General features: G+C 57.9%; 1 protein-coding gene across 1 annotated transcript in view; it reads left to right on the forward strand.

The window, feature by feature from the left end:
* Positions 1-16,598, forward strand: part of SARNP (SAP domain containing ribonucleoprotein) — a gene marked incomplete at its 5' end in the record, with an annotated part of 19,521 nt that extends 2,923 nt beyond the window's left edge. The window contains 10 exons of the mRNA XM_026047376.1: positions 324-370; positions 1,441-1,508; positions 3,139-3,190; positions 5,443-5,516; positions 6,044-6,072; positions 6,591-6,616; positions 7,796-7,864; positions 12,976-13,065; positions 14,526-14,611; positions 15,677-16,598. Of these exons, the coding sequence (XP_025903161.1) occupies positions 324-370; positions 1,441-1,508; positions 3,139-3,190; positions 5,443-5,516; positions 6,044-6,072; positions 6,591-6,616; positions 7,796-7,864; positions 12,976-13,065; positions 14,526-14,567 (497 nt within the window). The remainder of the gene's footprint in view (positions 1-323; positions 371-1,440; positions 1,509-3,138; positions 3,191-5,442; positions 5,517-6,043; positions 6,073-6,590; positions 6,617-7,795; positions 7,865-12,975; positions 13,066-14,525; positions 14,612-15,676) is intronic.
* Positions 16,599-20,733: the final 4,135 nt, after the last annotated feature.

The following is a 20,733-nucleotide window of genomic DNA, read 5'->3' on the forward strand; positions in this document are numbered from 1 at the left end:
CCCCCCCCCCCTTTCCCCCGTTACTGCGAGCACCCAGCGTTGCTCTGCCCCGAGCCGGCTCTCCCCATCGCCGGGACCTTCCGGGCTTTGCCTGGGGGGAGTTTTGCAGGAAAACGGGCTGTTTTTGCAGCGCCCACCCAGCGAACACCCCGGGGAGCATCTGCATGGAGCAAGCGGGCCCATCCTCACCTAATTACGCCCGTTTAACCCTACCCGTGTGGTGCCTCCCGCTGTGTTTCCCGTGTTTTCCTCAGTAGACTTTAAGCAGAAGCCTTGGCTTCTTGCAGCAGCCCTTACAACCTCCCTCTTTTCTTTCCCGTTAGCTGAAGAAGAGGCGAATGAGGAAGACGTCCTGGGAGAGGAGATAGAGGTGGGTGCTTGCCGGGGCGATCCCAGCAGCCGCCCGCGGCTTCTGCCGCCTCTCACCTCCAGGTGGCCCTGGGGACATCGTGTGACAACTCGGTGCAACCCTAGAGCCTTTAATGTAACTCCCCGTTGTGTCCCAAATAGCTGGTTTCTCACACCACTGGCCGTGTTGCCCCATTAGCGTGCAGGGGCTGTCAACGCACGGCGTCGTTGCGAAGGATTCTTGAGAAATGGGTAGTTTGGGTATTTCCAAATGGGTAGTTCCACTCTTTGGTGGTTGTAGCTGTGCTGAATAGGAGACCCACTCTACGAGCCGCTCGTTTTTTGTCCTCAATAGCTACTGTGGGTGGCATTTTTTTGTGTTTTTTAGGAAAGAAGGCGCTTGAGGAAGGAGGGAAGGTGGTGCAGGCTGCTCTGGGTCGCCTGGGGCAGGGAGCCGTAAAGCTGAGGGGTTTATTTTGCCAGAAGGGTAAAGGGATCCAGGCGGAAAAAGGGCTCAGTGTGTAAAATTCTAGAAAAAGAAGAAAGTTTCTACTTGTTACTGTCAAGATTTTTGCTGCGTGGGAAAGGTGTACGAGTTGCATGGAAAATATATTTTTCCCCACCCCTTTGCAGAGGAATTAAGGGAAATAAAGGGAATTTTCTGAAGGGAAATAAAGCCAGAGAAGGGAGCAGCCTTAGGAAAACCACTAGGAGCCCACGTGCGTGAAAACTGCCACTGCTCAAATGCCGATGCTCTGAGGCCGTGACCACGTAATATTATTCCTTGCTACAAACGTTGCCTCGTTGAAGAGCTTAAACAGCCCTGGGGCAGAAGACTCCCAAGTTCTCAAGCACTTAAGTTTCTCTCCAAGTTCAAAAAAGCAGTTTAAGCGACGCGCGGTCAAAGACGGTGGTCACTTACGGTTGGAAACTGCCTGGTTGCTGTCCCGAGTGCTCCTGTGTTTTACTAACAGCGCTGCTCTGTAGTTCAGAAATCCCTAAATAGAAATGTAGAGCTCTGGGCGCTTGGCTTTTAGGCTATGGAGAGCACTGGGATATTCCCTGACCTCTTCCCAACTCCTTGACTTGCAGGAAGAAGAGCAGAAGCCGGTAGATCCGCCCGTCAAAGTAGAAGAGCCTCCCGTAAAATCGCCTGATGTGTAACTATCCTTTCTGAATAGCCCAAAGCCAAACTGGGGGGAATTGCGGGAGCTCTGTGGCCGGGAGGGAATGTTGCCTTCTCCAAATGCTCCCCAACTCCTTTGCCAGGCTTGGTGAGGCTCTCCTGGAGCTAAAGGAGTTGTCGCTGCACCACGGGGACCTCAAATCCTGTGTTTTAAGCCCAGTTCCTTGTGTTCGATGGTTTTACAAGGAGGTGTTTTACTTGGATCACCAGCCAAGGGCTGCTTTTTTCCCTGGCTTTGGCCACAGGAGAGTGAGGAAAAGGATTCCCGCCGGGAAAGGACGGAGCAGTGAAGAGCTCCAAGGGCAGGGGGCTGGCGCGAAGCCTCCCTGGGCTAGCAGAGCCTGTTGAATCGCCCTCAGCTGGGCGAGATGAAGCCCGCTGGGCTTCTCCTTGCGTGGGGACAGCTTGGGGACAGCTTGGGGACAGCGCGTGCTGGCACTTGAGCAGGAGGGGGCGTCCTGGGCCCGCCGGTGGCGGCGCCGCCGGGACACCCGGCCAGCGGCACGTCCCAGCTCCGGGGCCAAATTGCTTCCTGTGAAAGTGTCATTAAACCATTACTACCTTTCAGGGCATAAAATGAGAAACCTGTCCAGGAATCTGGAACAAAAGCAGCACGTTTTTCTAAATGGGGGACCTTAATGAGGCTGGCTGTGACCCACTGTTTTATGGGAGTTGTTTGGAAGAGGATGATGCTATTTCATTTAGCCTGGGAACTTCCGAACTTTGTCTCTTCCCCTTTTGTTTTCTCCCTCCAGCCTCAGCTCTGTTTTCAGAGCATAAACTTGGGAGCCCGCCCACACCATTATATTTTCGTTTAGTCTTTTTACTGGTCCTGCTGTTGGCAGCTGCACGTTGTTAAAGAAGTGTGTGTTTGAAATGGAGCCCGAGCTGGGGATGCTGGTGCTGACCTGGGGAGAGTGGCCTGTGGCTGTCCCATGAACTAGAACAGAGCAACCCTTTGTATTTGAGGGCCATAAAGGAATAAAGCTCTGCAGGGCCTGCAGTTGAGGCTTTTGGCTTCTAACAAGAGCTGAATGTTACTGCTAAGAGCCTTAGGATGTGCAGGAGGTGATTTGCTCGACGTGGCCTCTTGCTGCAATATCCACCCCGCGTTTCGGAGCCTTCTGCAGCCCCCCTCTCTGAATCGCAGCGTGGTTCTCTTGCCTTAAGTGAAGGGATTTCTGCCCCTGAGCTTCCCTGGGCAAGGGCTGAGCCACTTGGGCATGGGGTTGGTGCTTCCGGCGATTTTAGGGCTCCCAGGCAGCCACCCATCCCTGCTAGAGGAATTTGGCAGCAGAATGTTGTCCGCCCAGGGCGCTCCCTAGGACACACGCACACATTCTGCCACTAACACACCGCAGGTCTTGGCTATAAATTCCGCAGTGTTCATCCTCCACTCCAGCATTGACCCCTGAGCTCTAGACTGGAGGGTAGTTGTGGCCCCATAAGGGATTGATGGTTGTGGCCCTTTATCTAAAAGCAGCCCCTCGGTTGTTATCGTAGGTGCTGCCAAAGGAGGGTGCTGAGGGAGGGAGCCTTGACACCTGCTATGGGTGCAAAGTTAACGGGACTGGTTCTGATTTGTCTCTTTTCCCCCCCTTTAGGAATACAGAAAAGAAAGTAGTGAAAATAACATCAGAAATATCGCAGATGGAGGTAAGGTTCTTTCTGCCTCTTCACCCCCTTCTCTGATGTGTCCATTTCCTTTCTCATTTTCCATAAAATTCCCCCCTGCGACATGCTGAGACACGTGTGTGTCAGTGCTTCCATAGCAAACCTGCTTTTCTTTTCCATGGTGTTTATATTAACGAGCAGTTGCTGGTTGTAGACTGCCCTAGCAGAGTGCTGACCCATTTAGGGTACGATCCGTATTTCCCTATCTACTATAGCTGACATGGAAGCACCGCTGCAGAATTCCCCAGAATTCCAGTCCTGGAGAACTGCGGCCAGGCCGATTGCTTCACACATGCAAAACCCCAAAGCTTTGGGGAATAATCACTTGGGGATGAACTGATAAGAGCCAGCAAATCATCTCATCTTTATCTCCTGTAACTTTATGACTTATATTTGCTGCATTTTTAAAAATAAACACCCTAGAAACTGCGGATTCCTCTGGGAGAGCTTTGCAAAACTTAGGGTTTCAGGAATCTGCTTCCATTTCTCTACATTTTCCCCTTTGTCTTTTTTTTTTCTTTCCCCTCCGCTTGAGCTCCGTAAGAAAGGCCTCGCTGTGAAAACATGACTCTTGTCTCCCTGCTGTTCAGCCACTGCTTTGGAGTTTTAATCTTCTGCTTGTGACACGAGCATTTCCCCAGCAACGGGCGCGATGTCGCAAGCGGAGGATTATGACCTCAGCCGAGGGGAGAAGGGAGAGAAAGCTGGAACCTGATGCAAACCAGGGGTCTTGCTAAAGGAGTGATGTCGCCTGCGCTTTGGGGGCTGCTCTTGCCAATAGTTGCTTAAAGAGCTCATTAAGTGAACTTGAAATTACACTTAATTACACTTTTTCTTTTTCCTCGAATTTTGGACAAACACAGGGAAAACACTTTTTAATGAATGTCAACCAGTCTCAGCAGAGTCCTGATGTAAATGTTTGGAGATAAAAGGGATTATTTTTTGTTTTCCACATAGTGCATAGTAGGAGGCATTGCAGGAGGATATTCAGATGCCAGAAGTGCAGGCGAGTTCCAAGAGCCCCTTGGAGAGCAGAGAAGCCCGTCAGGGTTAAACGAATGCAGCCCATAACTCAGGGTGTCATTAGCTGCGGATTCCGCAGGGTTGGGAAGGAATATAGAGGGCAAAACACCTTTTTGCTTTGATCTTAATGCTCTTCTAACATCTCCTTATGGGCACTGTCAGACAGGATGCTAAGGTGTGGAGGAAGTCTTTATTCTGAGCTAGGATGGCCCTTCTGTAGTGGAATCCTGTTAAAAGCTGCCAGCTTGGTGGCATTTCTTTTGAGTATTCCTATTCTTCAAGGTATTGGGGAGAGAACAAGGAGATATGCTTTGATCTGAATAATGCACATTTTTTTTCAGTCTTCAGTGTGTTTCTCAGTTGAATTAGAAGTTCTTTAGTCTTGACGCCCTCAGAAGTGAGCTCTAGTTCCTGATCTGTCTCTTCTAAACTCTAGTGTTTTGGTGCAGATATTTATTACACTCCTCGCTGTGTTTTTCTGCTAAAGTAAATGTTTCTATTAAACTAATATCTGTTTCTCTAACCTTTCAAGCTCCAAACACATTTTTGTGCTCTTGGGTAACAATAAAATGCTAAACATTTCCCTTCAGCTTTTCAGGGAATTTAATACTTGTAGGTGCAAACCTCGGCACTTCCCGGGTGTTTTGAGTCTCAGGCAGATGCTCCAGTCTCCTGGAAACCTCTCTGGCATCAGATCCGTCCTTTGTAGATGAATTTTGTCTTCAGTTGTGCTGCTAATGACAAACTCTGAGCCTAATCACAGCCTTGTCTCCTGTGGAAAGTCGTCCGTGTGTGTCAGCTCCCTGCTCCTGTTCTCCTTTGGCACGTCCCTTTTCCTAGTGACAGACTTAGTGACAGAGCAATGAAATATCTTTCAGGGCAAGGCAGCTAGAGCCCAGGAAGAAAAAGTGTTTGCTATTGCAACTGGCTGTAGCTGAGTTTTCTGCAAAATATGTATTTTTTATTATACCTGTATAAAAGCCATAAGATTTCTTTCTCGAGCGTGTGTTCCAGAGGTGGTGGGACCTGGCAGGGCGCATCCTGCATTGCATCTCCAGCCTCTTCCTGCCTGCATTCCCTTTTTCCACATGCTCCAGGTCAGGTCATGTCCGGCATTGCGTCTGCAGCCTCTTCCTGTCTGCATTCCCATTTCCCATTCGCTCCAGGCCTTTGCTCTTGCTCACCTGCTCCCTTTCCTCTCCCTGCTCCAGAGAATGCAAAAGAGAGCGGAACGCTTCAACGTGCCCGTGAGCCTGGAGAGCAAGAAGGCAGCCCGTGCAGCTCGGTGAGTCTGCGTCCGTGGCCTTTCCTGCTTTGGTGGCCCCTGGGGACACTTTTCTGGGTGGCAGATTGTGTTGGGGCGGGGCACAGACGTGGATCTCGAGGTGGCCTCTCAAGGCAGGAGACCCGCTCCGGAAAACTGGGATACATCCACTTGTGGAGCACGGGAGCTTTACAGGTTGTTAGGGCTGAAATACCAGTTAAGTAGTCTGGAAAAACAGAGTAATGAAAGGGAAAAGTAGCTAATTGTGTGTTAATTGTAAATCCAGCTAGGTTTTTTTTTTTTTTTTTTTTTTTTGGGACATTGAGGTTGCTTCTATGAAGTGTTGAGCTGCTGTTTGCAGAGAAAAGGTGAGAGTTGCTGCAGTAGTTACATGAGTTGGTATTCCTGGATTCCAGTAAATCTTGAGTGCACTTAGAAAAAGTGAAGGAAAAGGTGACACTTCCCCAGCTGTAGGTCTTGGAATGCTGGATATTTTTCTCCCATGTATCTGCCCAAGTCTCTGACAAAGCTTTGCTTGCTTTCCACAGGTTTGGAATGGCCCCAGTTTCCACTAAAGGTGAGGAGAACACACAGAACCAGGTTGTGGAGTGACTTTACTGCAGATCTTCAATTATTTCTGGAAAAAAGTCACTAGTGGGACTCTTTTTGCTTTGATTTCTGTCTGTTTTTCACTCAGAAGCTCTGAGTGGGCAATTGTAGAATTGGGATGAAAGGACAAGTAATCCCTGGTGCTTCAGCCACTTGCTAGCACCTACTTCTGAGCACAGCTGGGAGACACCAGGCTGACTGGGCTATCTGAGCACCAAACCCTCTTCAGATTCCTCAAAAAATGCCAGCTTTATCAGTCGTAGCAAGGTGAGAATGGCAGCGATTTTGCAGCTGGAGTAGCCGATTAGGAGGTGAAAAAGATTTGGAGACAAGTTGTGTAGTGAGCAGAGGTAGAAACCGGGGAGAAGGGGTCATGGGTGCCTGGGGGTTCCAGCAGTTGGGACTTGGCTGAACGTCCTTTCAGATGAGCTTCTGTTCGTAATTCTCCTTTTCTAACCATTTTTCCCCCTTACTTCCTTGTTTCAGGCCTCTCTGCAGACAGCAAACCCACGGTAAGACCTTCTTCTTGCTCAGAAACTGTTGCTGGCCAGGCCTCTAACCCGAGCTGTGGTTTCCTCCCGGCTTGGGTGCACTCTGAACTGCCCAAATGGTCTGAGGAAGGACCTCTGTGGGACACGAGTTTAATGAAGCAGCCCGACTTGATGCTCCACTTGTACTGAAAACTAGATAGGTCCCCATCCCTTCATAGGGTCCAGCTGCCTCTTGTGACTTGCAGTTTTCTCAGATTAGCTGTTTTTTTTTCTTTTTTTTTTAAAGAGTGAAGTACTGAAAGGAGCAAAAAGGGGTGTTTGATTTGTTTCACATGCCTGTTCTTCATTCTCTGTCTTTGAGGGACTTGAATTGTGCGTCAGGGCTGGAAATGATGAATGACCTGTAGGAAATTATTCTGTGCTTGCAAGGGGCAAAGCTGCTTGGCTGGTCTGATTTCCAAGTCTAAGTAGGGAGCAGCAAAGCTCGCAGGGCCCTGCGTCCCAAACATGCTGAGCAGCTCCCTTGGTGCTTGTCCGTTGCAAAGGAGGATGAGTGGAAGATGCACCAAGCTCATTCTGAGCCTGGATCTCTCCCTAGGGAATGTTACAGGTTTCTCTTGTGCCAAGTGTGCCAAGATTTTGCATGGAAACCTGTGCAGCAGGATAGCACCAGGTCTTCCTCCATGGAATTCCTTCCCTTCATGTCTGCTCAGCAATTTCCTTAGGGATAAGTGCCACAGCAGTGGCTTTTCTGGGGAATTTCACTTATTTTGGGAAGAGGGAGGATGCAGCAGTGGTTTCCCAAGCCCATGGCAGCCAGAGCAAAGCACTAGACCTAGGAACCTCATCAGCTTTGTTGGGAAAGCTTAATTTTGTGTTGCTGCTACAGGAGGACTGGGCACTGGTGCCGATACCGGTCCGAGTTCCTTGGAGACGGGGAGTGGGACCTGTCACGGTCATTCCCCGTTTGGATATGGGTTTTTTGGGTTATGGGCCCGGCTTCCCCTCGGTGCCCGGGGGAGTTGGTGGGAATTGGCCGAGCGTTGGTGCTGCAAGGAATTCCCCCAGGGCAGCTTTTCCATGAGCGGGGTCTGTGTCCTGGGACACCTTCCCAACAGGCAGCGGCCTCCCCAGCCCTGCGGTTTGAGTGACGCCGGCTTGGAAAAGAAAAGAAATAAATTGTTTCCTATGTCTTTGTAGGTAAACATGGATAAATTAAAGGAGAGGGCTCAAAGATTTGGGTTGAATGTCTCTTCGCTCTCCAAGAAGGTAAGGTGCATTGGCCTCCAGGATAGTCCCTGCACCTCCAGCCTAGCCCGGGGCTGCAGCTCCTAGCGTAGCCTCTCCCGACCTTCCTGCTGCTGGCTTTACGTGTGGCTCGTGCAGGGGAGGCCCATCAGCAGCTTTCCCTGCGTCTCTCCCCCTGTTTCTTTGCGGTGTGTGCAGCTTGGCAGAAGTTACGGCCTGGGAGCGGAGGTGGTGAATTCTGAGATCGCTCCTCAGAGCTCGGAGGGACCCTTTTGGGTCAAATCGGTTTGTTTTCAGGTGTTTGATATGTGCTGTTTAAGTGCACGTTTCAGGCTCGGGCAGGAGCCAAGTGTGTGAAGAGGAAAGTCATGAGCTCTCCAAAGACGCGTGCAGAGCTCCCTGGTAGGAAATAACTCCTGATGACATGAGCTTGGTAGGGGGCTTTTTTTTTGTCTTAAAACTGCTTATTTTACGTGAAAAATCCCTCTGAGCTTCCCTTCTTTCCCGGTCCTCGTGTGTAGCGGGCAGTTTGTTCCCCACCGTTTGCTAGGAAGGCACCGGGAGCGCTCGGAGCGTCCTCCCCGCTCCCTCCAACGCCTCCCGTGGCAAACTGGGACGAGGCCGAGTTCAGCGTGTCGAGGCAAAGCAGATCCCCCAGAGACGGGATCATAAATATACTCGGAAAGGATAAATATACCGCAAAACCGTTGCGACATCCCGGGCGCTGAAATAGCCTTTTTCCCTGCTCGGCGCTCAGGCCTCTCGCGCTCGGAGAGGGCTGCAAAAAGGGATCGTCCAGCCCTGGTGGCTGGATAGTGTTGGCATGGAGAGCTGCCGTCGGAGGGAGGCTGCTCCTTCCTCCATCCCTGGGCCGGAGCCCCTCTCCTCCTCGGGGGGATGCATCTGCCCTGTTTCTTGCCGCCGGTTTCTCCGTGTTGGAGCGTTCCGCTCGCTGCCGCCGCCGCTGGGAACGCACTGATGTAGAAAATAGCCCGCAGTGGAGCTCGCTGGGGGTTTCCACCCCCCTTCCCTCCCCGCTTCCCTCTGTGCTCCCTTTGGGGGTGGGGAAGGAGCCGGGGCCTCGGAGCCGGGCTCAGAGGCTGCTCAAGCATCAGGAACCTGGTTGCGGGGAGCTCCCGGTTCGGGGAGCAGTAGCTGCCTCGTCACCGTTTATGGCCCCGGGCTGGCACGCGGGGATCCCGCAGCGGCCCCGCGGCCTCTGTCCCCCTTTTCTTTCCCCTTTCCTCCCCCCTTTTTTATTGGCTTCACCAGGAAGCCGAGTTCATGAGCTTCCAAGCGGCTTCTCCCACCGAGCGGAACCCGCTCCCGCATTCCTGGGAGGAATATTATTGGTTCCTTCAATTAGCTGCTCGTATTGTGCTTCCCACCTGGGTGTTCTTTATAGCTTTTCATTACGGAGGAGCCTGGCGCTCGCGCCTGTTTACATGCGGCGCGGCAGGTTCTCGTAGCGCGCGGCGCTGCAAAAACTTGACAATAAAGCATTGTCTCCCCGGAGCCACACTTCATTTCCCATTCAGATTGCGCGGGGAAGGGCTGCGGATGCAGGGGGGCGAAGCGGAGCCGGGGGGATTCAGAGCCGCGCTGCCGGCTGTGAACTCAGCTCCAGCTTTGAACCCCCTTCCCCCTCTGGTAGCGCTCCGTGCTGGAGGAATCTTCCAAGGTTAAAATGCTCTCCGGAGGGAAAGCGGCCGCGCGGAGCGGCGCCCCGGGCAGGTGCTCGTGTGTCCCGGGCAGCAAAGGGGGTTGTGGAAGGAACGGAGGTGGCGGCTGCCCCCGGTACCGCGCACGCCGCCTGCCCCGGGGCTGCCGCTCGGTCCGGCGTTGGGTTTAACCCCCCCGGCGTTGGGTTTAACCCCCCCGGCGTTGGGTTTAACCCCCCCGGCTTGGAGCCGGCCCCTCCCCGCAGCAGCTGCTCCCCGCGGAGCCGGGGCAGCCCCGGCTTCGGGATGCAGGCTGCGATGCTGCCGAGGGGGCAGCGAGCCCTTCTCCCCGCGCAGCCTTGGCTCCTTGTCTGTGAAACAGCCCCGTGAGCGTCCTGCTGGGAAGGGCCGGCACCAAACGGGCAGCAGGAGGCCTCGGGGGCACATGAAAGCCCTGCTCGGCACCTCCGCGCCGCCTCCTCGAACACCTTCCCCTCGGAGCAGGCTCCGCTAATTGGCTCCTGTATCTCCTGTAACGCGGGGGGCTCGGGCGGCCTCGCGAGCAATTAGCTGATTAACCCCCTGCCAGCCGGGGGCTGCACTCTGGGGTCGCACATCCCGCCTGGAGCACCCCTGTGTGTCCCCTCCATGTGCCCTTGTCCTGGGGTCCTCGGCACGGAGCCCCTTCCCAAGGGGAGCCGCGTCCCCCTGTGCCTTTCCCTGTGCCAGGGCGCTTGTGCCGGTGCTGCAGGTGCCACCCAGGTGCCTCCCGCCGTGTTCCCGTCGTAGTTCCCGTCGCTCCCGGCTCTCATGCTCATTTCACTCCCCATAACAAGGATTTTGCTTTCCGTGCGGCTCCACTTTGCTGGCGTGCATGAAGGAAGTGGCTGTCTCCAGGATAACCCGGCTCTTAGTGCTTCCAACAGCAACCTTTTCCCAGTTTATCCAGTTGATCCGCTCCTGCGGTTCCTACATCCTGGCGTCAGGCTTGGCCGAGTTGCTTGGAGGTGAGAGAATGGGGAAAAGAGCTGAGCTTTGCTCTGGTGTTAGGGGAGCACTGACTCTTAGTCCAGTCCTGGATGCGGCGTTGTTTTTCCATGGGGCTGTTCAGAGCTTGGGAATTCTGCCGTGGGTCTTGGATGCGCGTGTGGGAATTGGGCTATCGGAGGGTGGGAACAGAAAGGCATTTCCATGCGGATCCTGCGCCCTGGCTTTAGTGGACGTTCCTGTCATGCAGCTGAGCAAAATGGATTAGAGATCTTATTGGATCCGATTGGAGATCTGTATGGATTGGGAGCCAGCACTGTCACCTCCTGGTTTGGATGCTCGTCCGTCCCTCTGTGCTCGATTCCCCCAGCAAAAGCTCCAAGTGAAGCTGGAGATGCCGGAGCCACCCCAGTTTGGAGAGGAGGGAATGCGGGGATTCTGCTGGGCATTCCGGAGGGTTTTCTGTGGAGCCGGAGGCCGGACACGACCGCACGGACAGTCCCCGTGCTGTCACTTTGTGTCCCCAGCTCGCTGATCCGCTCGAGGACTCCTCGAGGCGAGGAGAAAGAGCCAGGAGGGCCAAATCCACCGGGATGCATTTCACAAAGGTGCAGGCGACAGCTGGGCGTGCGGGATTGCAGTGTTGGGGAGAATAACGGGGAGCCGCTCTCCTTCCCTCCCGCTGGGAAATTGGAAGCGCGCTCGCCCTTGAGCGCTCCGGAGCCGTTCCCTGTGGAGGTCAAGGCCGTGTCGTCATTAATCTCCCGTCGCCTGAAGGCCCCAGGGTTCTGCTTTTCATCCCGCCATCCGTCACGTGGCTGCGGGAGCTGGGAGAGCGGCCAGCGCCGGAGCCGAGGCGCGGGGCTCCGAAAACCGGGAACGCGAGGCCCGGAGCGGCCTCCGTGCGCGAGGCTGCCCTGAGTGCCCAGCGCAGCCTCTCCGAGCCTTCCCTCTCATTGCTCCGGCTCCTTCGTGGTCGGCCTGGGATTCCCGCTTCCCATGCGGAGACGTCCTGGGCAGCTCCGTGCGCTGCTGGCTGCAGCTCGCCCGGATCCGGATCCCTTGGGGCTGGATCCGCGCGGGCAGCTCCGCAGCCGCTGGATAGTGCCCATGGAGAAGGGAATGAGCAGCGGGAGCTGCGGGCGAGCCCTTAAACATGGGACCTACCTCGGCCTCCTGGATTCCGGCTGCGTGGGCATCTCCACGCCCGGAACGGCCGCGTAGAACCGGGAGCAGCGCAGTTAGTGCCGCGCAGCGCAGCCGCGTGCCGCCTGCCAGTGCCCTCGCGCCGCCTGTTTCCCAGCTCCGAGGAGAGACTTTGGGCTACTGGGCTCGCCCTTTCTCCCGCAGCCTTTTCCAAGCTCTTCCTCCCCATTTTGCGCCCCGCTTGCTTTTAGCACTCGACAAAATCACCGTCGTGGCCGGAGCGTAAAGGGAGCGGAGGGGGCAGCGGGCAGGTGAGCGAAGGCGCCGGGGCCGCCTCTGTGTGCTGTGCCGGTGCCCGGTGCTCCCCGTGCCTGGCTGAGAGGGGACCCGGTCAATGCGCCCAGGGACCTGAGGGGAGGATGTGGAGGAAGGGGCCAAGCCCTTCTTCATGGTGGCCATTGCCAGCACAAGGGGCAATGGGGACAGTTTGAAGCCCAGGCAGCTCCACGTGCCCGTGAGGAAGAACTTCCTTGGTGTGAGGGTGCCTGAGCCTGGCATAGGCTGCCCAGGGAGTCTCCTGCTCTGGAGACCTCCCAAACCCACCGGGATGCGCCCCGGTGCCCCGTGCTCCGGGTGTCCCTGCTGGAGCAGGGGCTGCGCTGGGCGATGACGGAGCCGAGCTCCTCAATTAACGCCCCGCGGTCGCCTGTGTTGCCACAACACGCGGCCGCGGCGCCGTTAATGAGGCCGCGGCGCTTGCGTAAGAGGCGGCAGCCGCCGCGGGGCCACCTGCCGGTCCCGGTTCGGCTCCCCCGGCTGCCGTTCCGGTCCCAGCGGAGGTTTCGCCCTGGCCAGCGGTGCCCGCGCGGGGTCCTCTCCCGCCTCCCGGGGGAAACACCGGGAAGGGAGCTCGGCCAAGCGGTGGGCAAGGAAGGGACAGGAGAACGGCCGAGTAACCGGGAGCCTGGGCTGTGCAGAGGCTCTGGGCAAGGGCAGAAAGAGCCCCCAAACAGTGAGAAACAGCCCCCCAAAAAGGGGGTGACGATTAGTGTCAGCTATTGCTGGTGGCCAGGACGCGAGCGTGGGCGGGGGGCAGCACATGTAAAAGCATCCAGTTTTTATGGAGAACCTTAAGAAACGAGGACCTGGAGGCCTGGGGTTGGAATTTGCTTGGAATTAGCTCGCTCGGGGTAGGAAGAGGCGAGACGGCAGAGCAAGGCTGAGCTTCCCCCTGCGGCCCAAAGCCGCGGGCGCTGGGCAGGAGGAAGGTGGTTGACCGTAACGCGCCGCTTTCGGGGCCTTGCCGGGAAGTCACCTCTTTGTCCTCCTTTGTGGCAGAGCGAGGAGGATGAGAAGCTGAAGAAGAGGAAGGAGCGGTTTGGCATCGTGACGAGTTCGGCCGGGGCCGCAGCTACAGAGGACACAGAGGTAAAGGGGCTTTGCCAGGCCGGAGAGGCGGAGGAGAGAGTGTCCCGGGAGGTGGCATTATGACTGCCCACCTGGGACGTCCCTGCGCTGCCGGATGCCATCCCTGTCCCTCGTTCCCTGCCCCTCGTGAGGAGTCCTGAGCTGCTGCTGTCCCGTCCGCTGTGGTTTTTCCCAGCTCCTGCTGGGAATAGGCGGCTTTGGAGCGCAGCGAGCTGAGAGCTGCTTGGCCTCCAGCTCCTCCACCTACAGAGCAGCACGGAGGGCTCCCCCAAAGGCAGAATTCCCCCAAATTGCAGGTTTTCACCACTCCTTCCCCCCTGCACTGACACACTCTGGCTGCTCCCCTTCCCTGCACTCTCTTCGCTCTACTCCGCTCGCTTCCCCTCGGATGGCTATGGTAGGTCCCCATCAATAAATCCACGGGGATCCACAACATAGCAGGGAGCCAGACACGAGCGCAGGCTTCGCTCCTCTGCTCCACGCTGCTCCAAACACCCTTTGCTTCAACACAGAGGGCTCCTCCTGCCCCGGGCACCCTTCTTTTCCCAGGCAAACAGCAGGAGGGTGAGTGGCTGTGTCCCCAAAACCTCTTAGATGGCCCCGGGATTGGGCGTGCGAGGGGCAGGTTCCCTGCGCTCCCGACGGGATGGCTCCCTAGGAGCAATCCCAGCAGTTCGGATGGGGTCTCGGGAGCTCCCTGGGTTTTCTCTGGAGGCTCCTGCTGAAGGGAGCGGCGTTCCCAGCGCTGGGCCCGGCAGAATGAGCTCCCTATTGAGGGCGAGCGGAGGGGGCGGCTGGGCTGAGGGATTCCATGCTTTTCCGTTAGGTCACTTATGGATTGTGCCTGGAACAAAAAGGTCTTTTTACTGGTATTGTGTGCACTCAAATGCACCTTTCCCCTGGAGATTCTTGATTAGGGCTTCTGTTGCCCCCGGGCTATTTATCCTGCTAAAAATTAAGATTTATACGCCCCTCGTGTATCGGCTTAAAGGCATATCTGAGAGACGGAATAGTATATTTAATGCCTTTTAGTGTGTCCCTCTCACCTTTTCCATGAATAGAAGAGTGTTAACCCTTTGCCCTTTTACATTTCCCACCTCCCCACTGCCTGGAAGGGTTTCGAGGCCTCTAAAGTCGTCATTGTTCCCAGCTCCAGCCCTTTTGTGGCGCGTTGCCCACAGGATACAGTGCTGCTGAAGGCCCTTCACCTCAGGGCACTGTATGCCTGTGCTCTGGGATTTTGGCGGCGGGGCTCTGTTTGTTTGGGTGAAAACAGGGTAAAAACCTCGTTGGCACCTGCCTAACCCGGGTATAAAACACGCTCTGAGCGACAGCGACGGCCTTGGAGCCACGGGTGGCATCTGCACCGAGCGGCTCGTGCGGGAGAACACAAATAAAAACACTTGCTCATTCGTTTCTTCTCTTTTGACTTAATTTCTCTTGCAACTCTTCTTTTGCAGGCGAAGAAGAGGAAAAGAGCAGAGCGCTTTGGGATCGTGTGATGTCCTCCCGTTCCGCCCCAGCCCGTTCGCAGTGTGCCTCTTGAGTGCGTGCATACACTTCCTTCCTCACTCTCTCCCTCCCCTTCCCTCACTCCCACACTCTCTTTCTCTAGGACCTAGTGATGAGTAGACAGGGAACCCCCCCGTAGTTGTACGATTGTGCTACTTATTTTTTCAAGTTGCAAAGTTTTAAAAAGAAAAGATGTAGAGCGAAAAGAAGGCGCTGTTCTTATTGCATCTTTGGTGGCCTGCGGTCTGGTTCTGTTTTCCTGCTGCTCATGTGGTCATTCACAGCAGCTTGAGCCAGGTGCGTTGTCCGTGTGGATTGGATGGAGAATATCCCTGTGCCCTCGAAGCGCTGCTGGGCAGTGTCTGTATTGTGCGCAGGAGAGAACCGCATTCTGCCTCTTCAATAGAGCTACGATAGGACCCAAAGCCTCTGCTACATGATGAGAAAGGGTAAGAACGTTCAGGAATGAAGATAGAGCAGGGTTTATTATGCCCTCAACAGTTGCTTTTCTCGTTTAAGAATTCAAGTTATGCTGCTAAAGCAAGGAGCTATTTGGAGCGTCGCTCTCTGGTCTGCTCGTTTCGGGGCTGTTACCGTCCCTGGGACTGACCTGGTCCTCTTGTCCCACCTGCAAACGGGCCCTCAAATTGAGCTGGTTCCTCTTCTGTGCCCAGCCGCTCGGTCGGGACCCTTCGCCCCGAGAGCCAGGTCCTGCTTTGGGTCCTGCTTTGGATCCGGGGCCTCTTACCTTCTGGCTCCTCTGCAAACCATCCAGGTGAACAGCTAGGAAGGCCTTTCTCTGCGGTTAACGTCTCAGATTGCCACAAACGGAAGGGTGGCAGAGCTCGTGGGAGGTTAGCAGAGTGAGGACTAACCTTAGATGGAGGCTGGTGCCCTACAACAAGGAGGGGGAAAGCGGCAGCGTGTTGGCAAGCGGAGCCTGCCGGGTGCTGCATCCGCCGGCCGCGCGAGGCCCTCGGGGTTTGTGCCGCTGCCTCCGTGCTTCCCAGGTCCATCAAGCTCAGTGATGCATTTCTCTCCTTAAAGAAACCTTCTTTATTCTCAGGCTGGATTTTATTTTGTCCTCTTCTTGCTTCAGAGCATCTCTGTCGAGCTGGATAACCCCCAGACTTGCTGAAGGAACCGCAGTCTTCTCCGAGCTGCCAGCCAGTGCGGGAAAGCTCCGGTGTTATCCTAGGACCCGTGTTTTAAAAGCCTTGGAAGTTCTTGGTAGCTGTGCGGGAACTCGGTTCCCTCTGCTGCGCTAACAGTAGCCGGTTGGGTGAGACGGCCGAAACCCTCTTGGCCAAGTGGCGCGAAGGGCAGCGTTGTCCCGGCTCGCTCAGTGCTTTTAGGTGCGTTTCAGCCTTTCGAGCGGCCCCCCTGTTCTTAGGGAGCTGCAGCGGGCGGTTGCTGGCGCTGCCCTGCATGGCTGGGAAGCAGCGGCGAGCGCAGGAGCCTGGAGTTGCCGGGGCTCCCGAGCGGAGCGAGGCTCCCGCCGCCCCTCCTGGAGAACCGGCCGCTCGCGAGCACACTCCTGCCCTCTCCTGCAGTGCTTTCCCGCACGCTGGTGCCTGCACCCCAGGCGGAAGCAGAAATTCACCCATCTGCCCGCATTCCTACACGGGCATTTTGACCCAAATCCTGTTTTATCCTCACATTTTTATTTCTGACCGTAGCCTCTTGCTGGAGAGACGTTTGCGCTGTCCGCGCTCCATTAGGATACCGGAGAACAGCGGCCGTGTCTCCAAATGGAGCTTTCCAGGGGCTTCGACCTGATTCTTAGTAAGCAATAGATAAATATTTTTCATGGGACAGCCTCCAAACTGCTCCGGTTCCGCTCTTGTCCCCTTGTGTCCATGCACCCGTTGCGACTGAGCAAAACCTCCGGCGTCTCCTTCCTCTCCCAAAGGGCAGCTAAAAGCCACGGGGTCCGGGTCACGTCGCCTTGGGATGCCGGTGGCCGAGTGAATCGAAGCTCCCTTGCTCCTTCCTGCTTTAATGTAATCGCTTGACTCCGCTCGGGGTTTTTGTTTGGTTTTATTTGTATGTCGGGTTTTGTAAGATGTGTTTTCGAGTTGGCTCCCGGTCTCTTCTGCTCGTTACTGGCTTGCAGCGTTGCACAGCGCGCCAGGGCAAACACTGCATTTCATTCCCGGTTTCATAATAAAACTGCTTCTCCCAGGCAATGGTGGCGTCTGTGAGCGCGGCGGATGGTGCAAGCGCGGGCACCAGGGGCCGCGCGGGCCGGGGCCAGCGCCGCCCCTTGGGAGAGCTGCTCGCGTTGACTCCTTGCAGCCTTGGCCGGCTCCTCGGTGCCCTCTCGCCTCCGCGCAGGGGCCTCGTGTTGCGTTTGGAGCGGAGCCGCCCGCTGCCCGCGCGAGCGCCGCGGCCGCCTTCGCCGCGACCGCGGGGCGCTTCGGAGGGGGCGGCCGCCTCCCCGAGGATCCCCTCGCCCTGCGGCGCCGGGGACGCTGGAGCTGTCCCCGTGTCACAGGGGCTGCCGCCTCCGCGCGGAGCCAGGTGGGGACGGTGCCGCCGCGGCGCGGGCAGGAGCGCGGGCCGGCGCAGGTAGGACACGAGCGGCGCCTCCTGCGCGCCGCGCTCTTCCCTTCCCGCCCGCAGCGCAGTCACCCTAGGCATGCTGTGTTTAAAACCCCACCTAATTTATTTTTCCTCTCCGAGCTGGGGGCTGCTCGTGACTAATTTGGGCTGAATAGGCGCCGAGAGAAAGCGGCGGGCGCACAATGAGCGGGGGGAAAGTGTGGGAAAGCGAGCGAAAGAAAAGGAGGGCCGGGCCTTGCAGCGTGAGAGCTGGTAAGGCCGCGCGCGGCCCAAATGCAGCATGAAGTCACCTTTCAGAGCAGACGCCGGCGCCGCGAATGCGCGCGGGCGCTGTGGGTCAGGCGGCGGGGGGGCGGCCGGTGCCGCGCGCGCTCCCGCGCGGCCGCCCCGCGCTCCCAGCGGCCTCTTGCCCCCGGAGCCGCCGCGCGCGGGAAGGGAAGGCGAAGGGGGGGCGGGAAAGCTGCTTTTGTTTAAATTGGCAAAAATAGGGAGACAAAAGAGCGGGGCCTGGAAGTGCGTTTGGGCCAGAGGAGGATTAACGGATGCGCTGCCGGCCGCCCCCTGCGCTCCGCGTGCCGGGGCTCCCGCGGGGGGCCCGGCCCGGCCCAGTTTGTCCCCGTGCCAAGTAGGTCAGGCGCGGGCCGGGGTGCCGCGGGGCGCAGCCCCCGGGGGCGCCGGCCGCGCCGCAGCAGCAGCGAGCGCTCCTTAGAGCCGGCGAGCGCGGGGCGCCTTCCCGGGGAGCCGCCCGGCGCCCTCCGCGCGCCCGTGTCCCCGCGTCCCCCCGCGCTCCCGGCCGCTGACCCCCCCACGGCAGCGCTGTAATTAGCTGCGGCATTCCCGGCATACCTGCGGCTCCTAATGAGGCTCCATAAAGGCTGCCCGGAGCCGCTCTGCTCCTGCGGCACTTGGGGACACTTGTAAATCTGCGCTGTGCAGCTTTGCGCCGCGCGGGAGGCCTCCCGTCCTATGTGTGCCGTGGGGAGGGATGCGGGAACGGGCTCCTGCTCCTGCCGGGATGCTCCCAGGGGACGGCTCCTGCGGAGCAGAGCCCGTCCCGGGACACGAGTGACTTTGGGGTCACTTCACCTTGATGTTTCTGTGCTGCTTTCAGGTCACCGAGAGGAGAGGCCCTGGAGGGGCCTAAGGGGAGAGCCGGGCCCCGCGCGTTCGCTCCGGCCGGGACACGAGCGCCGCCGCATCCCGGGTGCGGGCTTTAGGCTGGATTTCTTCCCCTCTCATGTGCTGCTCCGCGGCGCAGGCATCAGGGAGCGTGGGAAAAATGAGAAGCATCAGGAAACATATTTCCCGAGGCCGGCGGAGCCGGGGTCAGCGGAGCAGGGCCGGGCGCGCGGGGGGAGCCGGGGGCTGCGGTGACGCAGGGGCCTGCTCGGAGCATCCGGAGCCGCTCGGAGCATCCGGAGCTGCATGTAGCACCTAAAGCTTCTCCAGAGCCATGTGGAGCATCCGGAGCTGCATGGAGCATCCGGAGCTGCATGGAGCATCCGGAGCTGCTTGGAGCATCCGGAGCCACTCGGGGCATCCGGAGGCACTAAGAGCCTCCCCGATGGGGTGACACATAGGAGCATCACAGTGACACAAGGGGGGCATTGCGGTGACCCAGGGGACCTGCCCCAGAGCCGGGGACCCCCAGAGCCGGGGTCACCCCTTGGGAGTCCGCCAGGGCCGGTGAGGACGACGCGGCGGGAAAAGCAACCCAAGCAAAACGCAGCGGCCGGCAGCTCTTTCCCGTTTGCTTTTTTGGTCTTTTTAGGCTATATAAATTTTTTTATTGTACAAAAAGTCTATATATATTAAAAAAAAAAAAAGAAAAACGAAAAAAAAAAAAAAAGTGGGACAGACGCTGTGGTTATAATACACACAGTAACCCAAGTTACAGACCGAATGTGGTTTGTCCATCACAGGAAAAGTGAGTTTCCAAAGGAAAGCTGACGGTCAAAGGGGCTGCTTCCCGGGAGCGCCCGGCGCGCGGCCCGGCCGGGCTCGGCAGCAGTGTTCCCGGGAGGAAGGATGGGCCGAGCGCAGGGGCCTGGCGGGCACCGGGAATGTCCCCTTGGGCAGCGGGACCAAGGCGGGCGCAGGGAGCCCCGGACGAGCCGATCCGGGATGTTGGGATGCCCCCGGCCGGCTGTGCCGTAGCCGTTCCTGCCGGGAACAGCCCTGCTCCGAGCTGGCCGTGCTGCTGCAGCCCCGCGGCGCTGGCACAGGGATGACGAGGTCCCTGGTAATCCATGGCTCCAGCACAGGGATGCCGAGATTCCTGATGCTCCGGCACAGGGATGCTGAGGTCCCCGGCGTTCCGGCACAGGGATGCTGAGGTCCCCAGCAATCCATGGCTCCAGCACAGGGACGCCAAGGTTCCCAACACTCCAGCATAGGGATACCGAAGTCCCCAGTGCTCCATGGCTCTGGCACAGGAATTCTGAGGTCCCTGACAATCCATGGCTCCAGCGCAGGAATGCCAAGGTTCCCGATGCTCCGGCACAGGGATGCCAAGGTTCCCAGTGCTCCATGACTCCAGCGCAGAGGTGCTGAGGTTCCCGGTACTCCATGGCTCCAGTGCAGGGATGCCGGACAGACGGGTGGGCACAACGCGGGCACGTGGATCAGCTCCGCGGATGCCCCTGGGAGCTGCCTGGAGAGCCGGCTGAAAGGCGGGAGCTGCAAGCTCTGAACTCCTCGGTGTCAGTTTTTCAACACGTTTTTATTTTTTGCGTTTTTGGGGATGTTCAAGTGCTGTCTGGCCGTGTGATGAACCCCCTCTGCCCACCGCAAGCCCAGAGCCCCCTGCCCAGCCCGGACCTCGTCCCCCGCTGCCCCGGCCTCCGGACGCCCCCTTGGCAACAACAGGAAAAGGAGGAAAAAAAGGAACAAAAATACCAGAAACCTCCCCAAAACAGAGATGGACGGACAAAAATAAGCTAAGACATCACGCACAGCAACGACACGCTGGGCAAACAGCCCGGCGGGGCAGCCGGCCAGCCCGGCACCCTTGGGCTCGGCCCCGGCCCTGGCAGCGCTCCCGGCTCCCGCGCGGACACCCCGACATCCCGGTGCCGGAGCGGGATCCGCCGCGGGGGGAGAGGCGCCGGGCGGCCAGGCTTGTCCAGGGCCGCGTCCCGGGCTCCCGAGGGACTCCGGCGCCCACCAGGCTGGAGCGCGGAGCAGGGACGGAGCCCTGGGATAACCCGCGGCGCGGAGCCGCCCGGAGCACCGCAGCCCTAAGTGCTGGGCGCGGGGCGGCCGCAGCCCCCCAGCGCCCCGGGAGCGGCCGCAAGTGCTAAAGGTGCCGGCGCCGGCCGGAGTGCCGCCGGAGCGGGGCCTAAGTGCTGCGCGGGGCCGCGCGCCGCTCCGGGGGCTCCGGCGCCCGCCCGGCCCCTCCGGATAAGTGCTGGGGCCGGGCAGGCGGGAACCCCTTCCCGCGCGGAGCCGGGCGCGCCGCCGTCCTGCCGCGGCCGGGGGGGTTTCTCCGCGTATCCCGGTCCCTCTGGAGCGCGGACGAGGCCCCGGCTCCCGTGGGTTCAGTAATAAATAAATAAATTAAAGAAGGGAGACGATGCCCTGGCGGGCCGG

The sequence above is a fragment of the Nothoprocta perdicaria genome, unplaced genomic scaffold, assembly GCF_003342845.1.
Source record: "Nothoprocta perdicaria isolate Ctin4 unplaced genomic scaffold, notPer1 scaffold_497, whole genome shotgun sequence".
Lineage (NCBI taxonomy): Eukaryota > Metazoa > Chordata > Aves > Tinamiformes > Tinamidae > Nothoprocta > Nothoprocta perdicaria.